Here is a 13,525-nt window from a genome sequence, read left to right on the forward strand (position 1 = left end):
CCGTTCATCTGGGGGTGGTATGGAGAGCTCAGGAGGGACTTAATTTTGCAAACCTGCCAGAGTTGTTGGGTCAATTCGGCAGTAAATCGGGTGCCTCGGTCGGACAGGATTTCTTTTGGAAATCCTACCCGGGAGAACACCTGCACCAGCGCATTCGCTACCGTATCCGCTTGTATGTTGGATAGGGCGACAGCTTCCGGGTACCTGGTAGCGTAGTCCACTACGGTAAGAATGTAGCGCTTACCGGAGGGACTAGGGGTAGCCAGCGGTCCCACTAGGTCAATAGCAACCCTGCTGAAGGGTTCCTCTACAATGGGCATATTTACTAGATGAGCTTTAGGGTGATCGCCTCCCTACTCGTTGACACACATCGCAGGTATTACACTCTCTGTTGGGAATCTGGTGCAGGGCACATTGCCTTTTGAAGTCCGCCAAATATTCATCAATTCCTGTCTCGCTCTCTAGGAAGGGTCTAAACGCCGCATAGGGTATCTTGGGCCTCCCGGCATTTTCGACAGGAACGATTACCTGCGGTGCTTCGGCATTGCGGTGTGCGGTCACTAGGTTGAGTTCGTGGGCTCGAGCCTTCCGTATATCCTCGTCCGCTTCTGCCATCAACTGCTGCACCAGTTCCATAGGTGGGTTTGGCCCGTATAGCGGGAGCCTCTCCCGAACAATCCTGGTCTTTTCGTCACTACTCGTGGTCGGGGTTTCTGCCATCGTGAAGCTCTGATCCAGTTCGGTTAATTCTGTGATCAGTTCCCTTCTCGGACGGTTGCTGGCGTACCCCCCTCTGCTTTCAAGCAAATCCTTTAGGGTCGTACGCTTCAATTTTTCATAAGCGCTCTCCATCCGTTCAGTACCTCTCCTAGGAAATCCAGGATAGTCCTGCCGCTGCCACCAAATGTTACGCTCAGTCTAGCTGAGAGCTGGACCGCTTAGTTAGTATGGATTCCTATTGCTGAAGAGAGGAGAAGCTGCTTTCCTTAGTATCCCATACGAGTCCTGAAAATGTAGAATAATCCCACTAGCTATAGTACAGCTTGGATACCCTTCTGCCCACAAAATGAGTCAAGGCTGTGATTTGAAGGTCAAACAAGAACTCAGGACTAGGATGCCCAGCCTGCTTTTTATTGTAGTTACATACAAAAAGAACACATCCAGGGGGAGGCATAAAATCACTAATCACACATATAGTACAACCCACACATCCCCTCCCCTCAGATAAACAGTTAACCCAATTATGCTGTACATATTTTTAGCCAAGTTCTGGATGTACCCCCAAAACAGGGGGTACACCTTGTTCAGGGGAGCAACATATCCGAAAATCAGCCCATTCGGATGAATGGTTCGGGAGCTATGGGGTTCCAAAGCTTTGACCGACCGCACAGACTTTCTGGCCGAAAATAGTTCCACAAGTTTTGGCCTTGCGGTCAGTCTCCGTTCGTACGGTTAAAACTCCACGAAACCCTTGCCATCCACAGTTATCCCGGGGTTCGCTATACTCCCCATGTAAAGGGTAATCTTTCTACCGAACGGCGGGCCGTCCGGTAGGTCCAGCACGAAGTTATGTTATCCTGGAGGTCTCAGCGGTGTTCGCCTGTTTGCATCTCCGTTTTTAGTTGCAGACGATTGCTGGCAAACACCGCTGTTCGCACGTAAGATGGGCGCGAACACATGCAAAGTCCCGAAATGGCGGCCACCTATACTTTACACAAAGGATTCGTGCTGAACCATGCGAACGGCTACAAATAGGGCTGGAAGGTAAAATAGCACTTAACTGCATACAGGGTAAATAATGGTTTTGTAACAACTGCTATCCACCTCTGAAACCAGATAGGGCTACAGCTCCTGAAGCTAACCCACCCTAGCAAGCCGTCCTCCCCTCCAATCCCCCCCAGGACTAACAAAAACAAATTGATCCAACTCTCATTTCTGTGCTAACAACAGCACCTTCATCAGGGGCAATGATTAATCCTTCTTAAAATATATATTTTCTCATTAACAGTGGAATAGTTTTCTCACAGTAATATCATCACATGATGTAATAACAGCATATCTTCATTACTACCAGAAAGTATTGATATGTTTCTTCCTATAATAAACCAATAAAAAAAAAAATTGCAAAAGAACATTTGGAATTTATTATATTAGATTAGCAGGAGTACAATGACCTACTTTTAAAATACATTTTCCTCTATTTCTATTTTGTGTAAAATGTAACATCTATAGCATTGCTAGAGTTGTAATTTCTTATCACAATGTGTGTATGGGAGTGGGAGTCACTCCATCAGGGAGTTTTGGTGCTAAGCCTCTCCTCCTTGGGTATATGTAGGTCTGTCCATTATAGTTAATGTTTAAACTAGAAACAACAGAGAGAGAGAGAGTTTTTTATGCAGTTACTATGGAGCTAACCAAGGTACTAGTGCTGGTTGCCGCTGGTTGGGCCATTTCCCAGACGCTACCTGTACAGGTAAGTTTATACTTGTAAGAAACTGACATTCTTTGCTATAAGAAACTAATACCTATCTGTGTGAAGAAGCAAAATGGCTTTGGTGGGACTGTACGTGACTGAATATTATGCAGTCTGGACTCATATAATAATATTATATTTGTTTTTTACAGGTCCTTAATAATACACCTAATGGTAAGCATTATGTAAGCATCATGTTATTAACTTATATGGATAGCATTTATTGTTAAAGTTAGAATTTTACATTATTTTCTTCAATTCAATCCTTGATTTAATATTTGTGCATAAACTTTTCGAATTATTTCATAGTTTTTAATTGATATATTTTTTTAAATGTACAAAGCAGAAAGGAGACTGTCACCTAATCCAAATTTGTTGGGCCAGGGACATAGAAGTCAGTGTGGTGGTACCAGCTCCACCAAAGGGCTTGTTGGACCCTAAAAAAAAACATATGTACAGACAAAGTGAATACACCCCAATCAAGGGGGGGACTCAATGCTGGTATATAAAAGGGGGGGGGGGGGGGGGATGAAATATTTGCAGCTTAAATAACTTGCTTAAAGATGAGCCTTGTGAGGCAGTAAACCAAATCCCCACAGCTATATTTGTACAAAATGTATCCAGTAAATAAACACTTTATTAGGTAAAACAGGAAAAATAATCATTGAAATAAAGCTAGGGAACAAAAATAGTTGTTATGTATATAACACCAGATCCTATCCTCGTCTATTAATCTCAAAATGCAGCTGTATGTAATGGTTAAACCAAGCCTTATAATTGCAGCAATTTCTATCCCATTCTTGAAATGGGATATTCTTATTAGTTCCGATCCAAGCTGGAAATCTATGGAAACAAAAATATGCTCAAGTAAATTTTTATTTAAACTAGCTTGGATCGGCTCTGAATATTACAAAAAAAAGTATATTCAAGAAAAATTGTAAATGACACAATTATCACTCTTAAATTATTTAAGAAGAAATTGGGTAAATTAATAAACTAATCCCCTCCACACCAATTGAGGTTCTTCAAGTCTATACTAGTGATATAGATTTATAAAAATGGAAAGCTTATAATATTCAAATTTATACTAAAATTGCTCCTCTGGGGAAAATAAAAATATTTACAGATATTCAAACCCAATTTGTATTGCCTGACCAACAGCTGTTCAATTATGTCAGAATAAGACACTTAATCGATGCTCTGGATATTGAGGGACATTCAACATTTGAAAATCTTATGAATAAACATTCTAAAAATAAACAAATTACTAAAACTTCATATATGGTTAAGAAGCTAATGGTTACAGAGAAAGCTAAATCCATGATCAAATGGGAAAGATATATAATTCATCTTCCTACTGGATACATGGGGAGATGCAACTATCAGGATTAGTTTACAAGTGACTTTTTTTTTTAAATTACCCATAGATGGTATCTCTCCCCATATAGAATTAAGAAGTTTAATTACGGATATTCAAATTAATGCTGGAGATGCTCTAAGGAAGAAGGCACATTATACCATATGTGTTGGAAATGTGAAGCCCAAGTAGAAAATAAAATTAAGATTTCTAATATATTTTTACAATTAGGTAGACATCAGGCAACACTATCACTCCAAACATTCTTATTCCATTTAGATTTTCCAAACTGTAACTCTGAACAAAAAATATTACTTATGCACATTTTAATGGCTATCAAACTTGCGATAGCCAGAAAATGGAAACCATCATCACCTTTTTGGCCAGAAATAAATAACCAGATTCAATATCAAATGCAGATGCAATAAGGATTCTATAGAAAACAGACAAAATCTCATTATATTAGAAATTATGGGAAAAATTTACCAATATTTCTCAAATTAATAGTAGTAATATATCCGAGTATAAAGAAAATAAAAAACAAAACAACATAATGTTGAACAGAAATGTAAATTGGCTTAAACTAAAGGTACCATTTTACCTCCAAGTAGCCACAATGACATCACATTCTCGACCCATATTATATTATATCTTTTCATCTCTCTCTGAAAATAACTAAGTTTTAAGAAATCGGTTCTATTTCTTGTTGTTGATTTTTGTTGTTGTTCTTTTCTTTGTCTAAAAGTACGAATGAGTGAATAGATGAAATGTATTAAATGTTGCATTGGGATAACGCACCTATAAATATTCCAATGTTATAACTGTATGTCTTTGCATTTGTAAATGTATACATCTTTAATAAAGACAAAACATTAAAAAAAATATATCCACCAATATTAAATCATTTGAAAAGCAGAACCAACAATCTTAACTTGAGGCTTTGGATATTCTTCAGTGAGTTCAAGCCATAGGGTGGGAGACAAATCATAAAAATTTTACTTTCTGTGTGATTTCATCCTGCCTCTGTAATTTGTGTCCTCAGAGAATGAAACAGCGTTTGAAAGAATATTAACAATGAACAAAGGTGAGAATTGAAGAAATGTAATTGTCTTGTAACTAATGTGATTTTAAAATGAAGAGAGAGAGTTTGTATTGTAAGTTCTGCATTTTATTTAATTGACAAACAATGTATTTTACCAAAAATTATGTCTGTGTACATCACATTTTTCTTGGGTGAAGTATACTAGCGTGAAGCTGATTTACATCTATGTCAAATTAATAAATTATGAATAAAATTGTACTGAGAATATTAAGTATAAGCACTTGGTAGACAATAGGTTACAGACATTTCTTACCACGTCATAAAAACCACATTACACTGTGTGACACTTAACGCTATGGAGCACAGGATACTTCAATTTAAGGTACATTTATTAAAATTTTGGAATACATTACATTCATAACTATGAATCAGGGGATAGGAAATAAATTAAGAATAATATCTACTATTCAGTGACATAGGCTATACAATAACACATGTTACAGCTCACTTGATTAACAAAAGTCTAAACAGAGAGCCGTATACAATGTCTATGACCCTATTCCCAACGTTTCAGCATAAAAATATCTTTCTCAATACATCAGTGTAATTCAACATTTGTTCTTATGGTTTATGATATCTCCAGATCCCTTTGATAATATGATTCTATATTCTCTCCAGATTTAGATGTATTAATGATTGTGTGCAGTTATGTATGCTTTAAAGTGACACTATAGTCAAGGGCATATCCAGGATTCATATTTAGGGGGCACATGAGGGGCCAGTGACAAAGGTGGTGTGGTGTGTGTGTGTGGGGGGGGGGGGGGCAGTTATAAAACATGTATATATACAGTATCTCACAAAAGTAAGTACACCCCTCACATTTTTAAAATATTTTATTATATTTTTAATGTGACAACACTGAAGAAATGAAACTCTGATATGGTTTAAACATTAATGGCTGTGTGTTTTTTTGAGGGGACAACAAATGTACACTGTTATACGGGCAGTACACTTACTACTTTACATTGAGCAGAGTGTCATTTCTTCAGTGTTGTCACATGAAAAGATATAATAAAATATTTACAAAAATGTGAGGGGTGTACTTTTGTGAGATACTGTATGTGTGTGTGTGTATGTATATATATATACATACACACACACACATACAGTATCTCACAAAAGTACACCCCTCACACATATCCACACACATACATACACAGTGCTCGACAAATCTAGAAATTTCGAAATAGCATCTGGGATTTGTCAGCACCTTGCTAAGCCGAAATGGAAACATTGAAGGCGGCAACTGCAGGGAGCTTTAAAGCTGGTCACCACTAGGAGCATGGAGACGGCGCGCAAGGGAGCAGTAACCTTCCTGCAGTTCTTCTCTGCTCCCTCGCGTGCTCTTTAGTGACATGACGTCACTGCGGCCCCGGCATCACTAGAGAGAGTGCGCAGGGGAGCAGAGGGAAACTAGATTTAAACAAAGATAAAAATAGCAATTTGTGAGTGCCTGAGAAAATGGGTTTGTGTGTGTGTCACTGTGTGTGTCATATAAATATAAGTCCAGACTCTGGCACTCAACCCAAAACAAATAAATCAAAACAATATTACCCGGGTGCCTCCAGGCCAATAGATAAACAAAGTAAAACAGGAGCACTCGCTTGGATTTTCCAATAATGTATTTGTGAAGAAATCCCTGTTTGGACAGATTCAGGGAAACAGCATTTCGTCTAAATATTCGTGTGTTTGGCTAGTTCGTGTATTTGTAAAAGAGCCAAACAAACTCCCGAACCACCTGACCTCCCAACAGGATCGTGTGCAGCTCATTTACCACCCAGACCTTGCGGTTAACCGCAAGGTAATTGATGAAAGGCTTGGTGGTCCGCGTTTGTTTGCCAAACATGTGGCGGTCGCCATTTTAAAATCGTCGACCGCTCAGCGGTAGATGGTCGTCGACCCTCTGGAACTGTTTTCGGACACTTATTTAGCCGCACACCGCTGAAGCGCACCAAGTCCCTGTCCATTCGGTTAATAACTCCCGAACACTTTACCGTTCGGGACTTTCCTATTATACGAGCTAGACCGACCCCAGGTAGCTGCAGTTATGGAACTCTTTTCGGAGCCAATTTCCTGAACAACCGGGGAACTAAAAACTTTACTCGACGATATTGAGAACTGTATTCGTGGGATCTGAGCGCTATTCGTCTATATTGTGCGCTCAGATCCAAGCTATCTGGGGGTATGTGGAACATGGAGACTACGTTCAGCCAAATATGAGTTATGGATTTTACTACAGTTTTGTCAAAATGTAAAAAGGACATGTTTTCTCTACCTGGAGATAATTAGGTTCTATCTAACCACTTAAGTTAATTATCTCCAGGATAGAGAGGAGGGGTTGCACTGTTACTGTGGGTGTGTTTAATAATTGTACTGTAAACTGATTGGTTTGGTATATTTTGTCACAGTTTTCCACAAGGTCCCCTGTGGGAGTTTCCTTGCTGGGAGACCATCATAAAAGGCTGAGTTTGGCAATCAATAAATCAGATCGTTTTACCCCTTCATGAAGTCTCGACTCATGTTTGGGGGAATTGGGAGCTATAATCACTACTTCATTATTATTCTACTGGGAGTTCGGGAGAAGCTGCAAGGATCGGTACTACAGAGATAACAGGATCCTTTACAGTATTATAAAGTGTTCATCAACCTTAGATCAACGTTTCGACCCTGCAGGGTCTTTATCTTGATAAAGACCCTGAAGGGTCAAAACGTTGATCTAAGGTTGATGAACACTTTATAATAAATTATTGGAAAATCCAAGCGAGTGCTCCTGTTTTACATATATATATATATATATATATATATATATATATATATATGTATGTGTCAGGATTACAGTATGATCCAGCAAGTAGAATTGTGTAACACAGAGGACTGATAGGTAACGAATACCGGACCTTAGAATGGCCGGACTAACGTACCAAAGAATAGTCAGGAATAGCCGAGATCAAGGGATTAGTGATGTACCGAACGGTTCGCTGGTGAATAGTTCCTGGCGAACATAGCGTGTTCGCGTTCGCCACGGCGGGCGAACATATGCATGGTTCGATCCGCCCCTATTTGTCTATTGAGTAAACTTTGAACCTGTGCCTCACAGTCAGCAGACACATTCCAGCCAATCGGCAGCACACCCTCCCTAGCAGACCCTCCCACCTCCTGGACAGCATCCATTTTAGATTAATTCTGAAGCTGCATGCTTAGTGAGAGGAGGGAAAGTGTAGCTGCTGTTGATTTGATAGGGAAATGGATAGCTAGGTTAGTGTATACAGTGTCCACTACAGTCCTGAAGGACTCATCTGATCTCTGCTGTAAGGACAGCACCCCAAAAAGCCCTTTTTAGGGCTAGAACATCAGTCTGTTTTTTTTTTTTTTGTGTAATGTAATTGCAGTTGCCTGCCTGCCAGCTTCTGTGTCAGGCTCCCAGTGGATACTGTGCCCACTTGCCCAGTGCCACCACTCACTCACTGGTGTCACAATAGCTTGCATTTAAAAAAAAATAAAAACATTTCACTGTAATAGATTGAATAGCAGTTAGTTTTCTCCAAGCATCTGTGTGTCAGGCCTACAACGTGTACTCTGCCAACCTTTGCCAGTTCACAGTGCCACTCATATCTGATGTCACAATAGCATGCATTTAAAACCCAAAAACTTTTTTCACTGTTATAGATTGATTAGCAGTTAGTTGTCTCCAAGCGTCTGTGTGTCAGTCCTACAATGTGTACTCTGCCAACCTTTGCCAGTTCACATTGCCACTCATATCTGGTGTCACAATAGCGTGCATTTAAAACCCAAAATTTTTTTTCACTGTAATAGATTGAATAGCAGTTAGTTGTCTCCAAGCGTCTGTGTGTCAGGCCTACAACGTGTACTCTGCCAACCTTTGCCAGTTCACAGTGCCACTCATATCTGGTGTCACAATAGCGTGCATTTAAAACCCAAAAACTTTTTTCACTGTTATAGATTGAATAGCAGTTAGTTGTCTCCAAGCGTCTGTGTGTCAGGCCTACAACGTGTACTCTGCCAACCTCTGACAGTTCACAGTGCCACTCATATCTGGTGTCACAGTAGCTTGCACGCATATTACCACTAATCGAAAAAAAAATGACAGGCAGAGGCAGGCCACCCCGCAGGGGCCGTCGTGTTCGTGGTCGTGGTGCTGTGATTCCCTTTTGCCCTAGAATAATGCCCAGTTTTCAGAGGCCACGTACCCTGAACTTGAAAAGTTCTGAGGACATAGTTAACTGGCTAATACAGGACACCCAATCTTCTACAGCTTCCGCTCGGAACCTTGACGCAGCACCCTCCTCCAGCTTGGCTTCGGGCACCTCTCAAAATACTACTCACCCGCCTGCCGCCACCACCAACACTAGCACCACAGCCGCTTCACTTGGTATGTCAGAGGAGTTATTTACACATCCGTTTGAAGAAATGAGTGATGCGCAACCATTATTGACAGAGGATGTAGATAACAGGGATATGTCTCAGTCAGGCAGCATTGCACACATGGACGTACGGTGTGATGATGATGTTGTACCCGCTGCTGCTTCCTTTGCTGAGTTGTCAGATACAAGTGAAGCGATTGATGATGACGATGCGTCCATGGATGTCACGTGGGTGCCTGCTCGGCAAGAAGAAGAACAGGGCAAAAGTTCAGATGGGGAGACAGAGAGGAGGAGGAGACGAGTTGGAAGCAGGGGGAGGTCGTCGCAAGGAGCTAGTGGCACAGTCAGACAGCATGCATCGGCACCCGGGGTCAGCCCGACAGCACGCCAATCAACGCATGCTGTGTCCACCACCAGAATGCCGTCATTGCAGTGCTCAGCAGTGTGGAATTTTGTTTGTGTGTCTGCCTCTGACAACAGCGATGCCATTTGCAACCTGTGCCAAAAGAAACTGAGTCGTGGGAAGTCCAACACCCACCTAGATACAACTGCTTTGCGTAGGCACATGATCGCACATCACAAACGCCTATGGGATCAACACATGAGTACAAGCAGCACGCAAACTCTAAGCCGCCATCCTCCTCCTGGTCCAGCATCTTCAGCCACGTCAACCACTGCTGTCCTCCTTGCCTCCTCTCAACCATCCGCCACTCCGTCTCTCGCCTTGAGCAGTTCCTGTTCATCTGCCCACAGTCAGGTGTCTGTCAAGGACATGTTTGAGAGTAAGAAGCCAATGTCACAAAGTCACCCCCTTGCCCGGCGTCTGACAGCTGGCTTGTCTGTACTATTAGCCCGCCAGCTTTTACCATACAAGCTGGTGGAGTCTGAGGCATTCAAAAAATTTGTAGCTATTGGGACAAAATATCCAGACGAAATATCCAAACGGCAATCCCCAACCTGTACTCGATTGTGCAAAAGGAAGTAATGGCATGTCTGGCACACAGTGTTGGGGTAAGGGTCCATCTGACCACTGATACCTGGTCTGCAAAGCATGGTCAGGGCAGGTATATCACCTACACTGCACATTAGGTAAACCTGCTGATGGCTGCCAAGCATGGAATGCGTGGCTCTGCAGAGGAGTTGGTGACACCGCCACGACTTGCAGACAGGCCTGCTGCCACCTCCTCTACTCCTCCTACTCCATCCTCTTCCATAACCTCCTCGGCAGAGTCCTCTTCTGCTGCTGCATCTTGCTCCACATCAACGGCACCCCCCCAGCTCCCCAGGTACTATTCCTCATCCCGGATTCGGCAGTGGCGTGGCGTGGCCATGCCTCAAGATGGTCAGTTGTTGGGTTTTTGACAATGCCATTTTCCTGTAGCTGTGATTCATCCATGGTGGCCCATAATTTTGCCATGGGCCCAAGATCATTCCATGATTTTGTTTTCAACTTGGTGACAGGGACATGTGGAATGGCAGTATCCCAATGACGGTACAAGTATTTGAGTTCTGAAGGTAGTTGAATCAAGACCATGCTGTTGCCTTCAGAGTCACAGTAAAAGTCTTGTGCAGTGAGTTTCACTTCCACCCAATGGTAGAGTTCATCTTCATAGCAAGGTTCAGGACTGATGTTTGGTTTGTACCACATGGTACAGAAGGCATATCCTGCTCCCTCGCAGAGAGGTGTTTGTCCATCATGAAAGGATAAATCAGGATGCATTTTCTTGATGGTACCAGTAAAAAGGTAGATGTAGGTTTCATCCATGATGAATCCATAGTGGATACCCCCCTCAGGTAGTGGGAGGAGAGTGGACGGATTGAGAACTTGACATCTTTGTATGGTAATGTTGTCAGGTAACAGGAGATGACATTGAAGACGTAGGTGCCTCGCAGGAGACACATGCTTGAGTTGTACTTGGTTAATGATGGCAGAAATGTCATGAGGGGCCAAGACAACTAGAGGGTGGCCAAGGACCAGGTCTGCAGTTTTTTCAATAAGTTATCTTGCTGCAAAAACGGCCCGAAGGCAAGAAGGGGTCCCTCTGGCCACAATATCCAGCTGGCAGGAGAAAAATCCAATAGGCCTTTGACGGCCTCTTAATTCATTTGTTTGAGTAAGGACTCCTGTGGCATGGCCTTGTCTTTCAGAGACAAATAACTTGAAGGGTTTGGTATAGTCTGGTAGGCCTAGAGCAGGAGCAGATGCAATGGCACGTTTTAGTGTATTGAAATTATCCAGTGCCTCATTGGTCAGGCAGAATGGGTCTGATTTGAGTGCATCATAGAGTGGTTGCATGAGCAGAGAGGCTTCTGGGATCCATGCTCGGCAGTAGGAAATGAGGCCTAAGAAGGCATGTAGAGATTTTGAAGTCCTTGGAGGTGGAATTTCCAGTACTGCTCTAACTCGGTCACGGGTGAGATGTCTAGTACCTTGGGATAGACAATGACCAAGGAAGACAGTAGGTTGACAAAATTGAAGCTTGAGAAGTGAAGCTTTGCATCCTTGGTCTGCTAGATAGCAAAGGAGATTAATTGAACATTCTTCTGTTGTGGGTATGTCATCTCCACAGAGCAGCAAATCATCCACATACTGGATCAGGACAACTTTTGGATGGTCTGCTTGCCATGGATCAAGGATTGAGCACATGGCCTTTGCAAATTGACTTGGAGAGTTCTGTGCCCCTTGGGGCATGACAGTCCATGTATACTGTTGCATTTCATGTGTGAAGGCAAACAGGTATTGGCAGATTGGATCCAGGGGTACACTGAAGAAGGCATTGGCCAGATCAATGACTGTGAAGTATTTTGCAGAAGGTGGGACCCCAGAGAGCAGAGTGTGTGGGTTTGGCACAATTGGGGTGTCCAGGACTGTGGCTTCATTCACTGCACGGAGATCCTGGACCATTCTGTACTTCTCTGGTTCACCTTTTGGAGTCTTCTTCTTCACAGGAAACAATGGGGTGTTGCACTTTGATTCACATTTCACGAGAGCACCCTTCTCCAAGAGTGCTTTGATTTGAATTGAAATAGCTGCAGCTTGGGCTGGTTTTAAAGGATATTGTGGTTTCCTTGGTAGCTTTGCTCCTGGAATGAGTTTCACCACCACAGGTGGAACCTTTAGGTGACCTATGTCCTCTGGGCCTGAGGACCACAATTTTGCAGGTACTTGTGTCTTCAGTGAATCAGGGAAATTGGACCTCAGTTCCTTTGCTTCCCCATGGGGTTCTTCTAAATGGAGCATCAAAGGCAGGGAGCACAAGGCTGAGGTGTCTGACACAGACAGAGGTGTAGATAACTCTACTTGTCCATCTGGAGTGAAAATGATAGATGCCTGCAGGCGTGAGAGGACATCAGCGCCTAACAGGTTAATGGGGCATGTGGAGGATACCACAAAACGAGCAAGCAAGCTAGGGTAGTTGCCAACTCGTAATGGAGTTGTTAAAGGACTGTGTCTTGGCCATCCACTCCTACACAAGAGACATCAATATTTGACAGAAATGATGGGTCTGGCAGGTCTTGTTCTCGTAGAACACTTCGGGCTGCACCTGTGTCAACAAGAAATGTAGTAGGTTTTCCTTCAATTGGTAGAGTCACAGTGGCAAGTGGCCCCCCCATTATCCCCTGTAGACACTGCCATGACAGGGGTTAATGACACAGGCTTGCCAATTTCCTAATCATCTGGTTCCTCTACAATTGGAACTGTCTTTGAGGCCTTGGGACCAGGAGCAGGCTTGGACACTTTCTTGGGTTCTGGGCAATCATTTTTGAAGTGTCCTTTAGCTTTGCAATTAAAGCAAAATCCATCCTCGGGTTTGGTGCCTTTTGGGACAGGTCCGGGGCGAGACACCATGAGAGGAGCTGAATTGGGCCTTCTAGGAGTTTGGGCAGATTCCAGACCCCTAGCAACTAGGAGTAAGGTATCCAGAGGGACTACTTTATATTCAGGGCGTGCAGCAATGATTCCCTTTCGTATGGAGTCTTTTACACCTTGGACAAATGCACCGGACAGCATTTGAGAATGGATCTTGTCTGTCAGATCAAATACCAAATCTGTAAACAATTGAAACAGTCTTGCATGAAACTTTTCCACTGATTCTCCTTTTTCCTGTACAATATCAGTAAGGCCAGCAGCCTGATCAGCAAGTTTGTCCTTAGCCCACTCTTTTAGTTGGTTGCAAAAAGTTACTCCGGAGGGGTAATCAGTGTCACTT

The 13,525-nt window shown here is 42.7% G+C and overlaps 1 protein-coding gene across 1 annotated transcript in view; it reads left to right on the plus strand.

The window, feature by feature from the left end:
* Positions 1-2,376: 2,376 nt before the first annotated feature.
* LOC134586498 (hatching enzyme 1.2-like) overlaps positions 2,377-13,525 on the plus strand; it is a 505,730-nt gene continuing 494,581 nt past the window's right edge. The window contains exons 1-3 of the mRNA XM_063442042.1: positions 2,377-2,473; positions 2,626-2,647; positions 4,873-4,914. Coding sequence (XP_063298112.1) covers positions 2,405-2,473; positions 2,626-2,647; positions 4,873-4,914 — 133 coding nt within the window. The 5' untranslated portion in view covers positions 2,377-2,404. The remainder of the gene's footprint in view (positions 2,474-2,625; positions 2,648-4,872; positions 4,915-13,525) is intronic.

Source organism: Pelobates fuscus, chromosome 2, assembly GCF_036172605.1.
Source record: "Pelobates fuscus isolate aPelFus1 chromosome 2, aPelFus1.pri, whole genome shotgun sequence".
Lineage (NCBI taxonomy): Eukaryota > Metazoa > Chordata > Amphibia > Anura > Pelobatidae > Pelobates > Pelobates fuscus.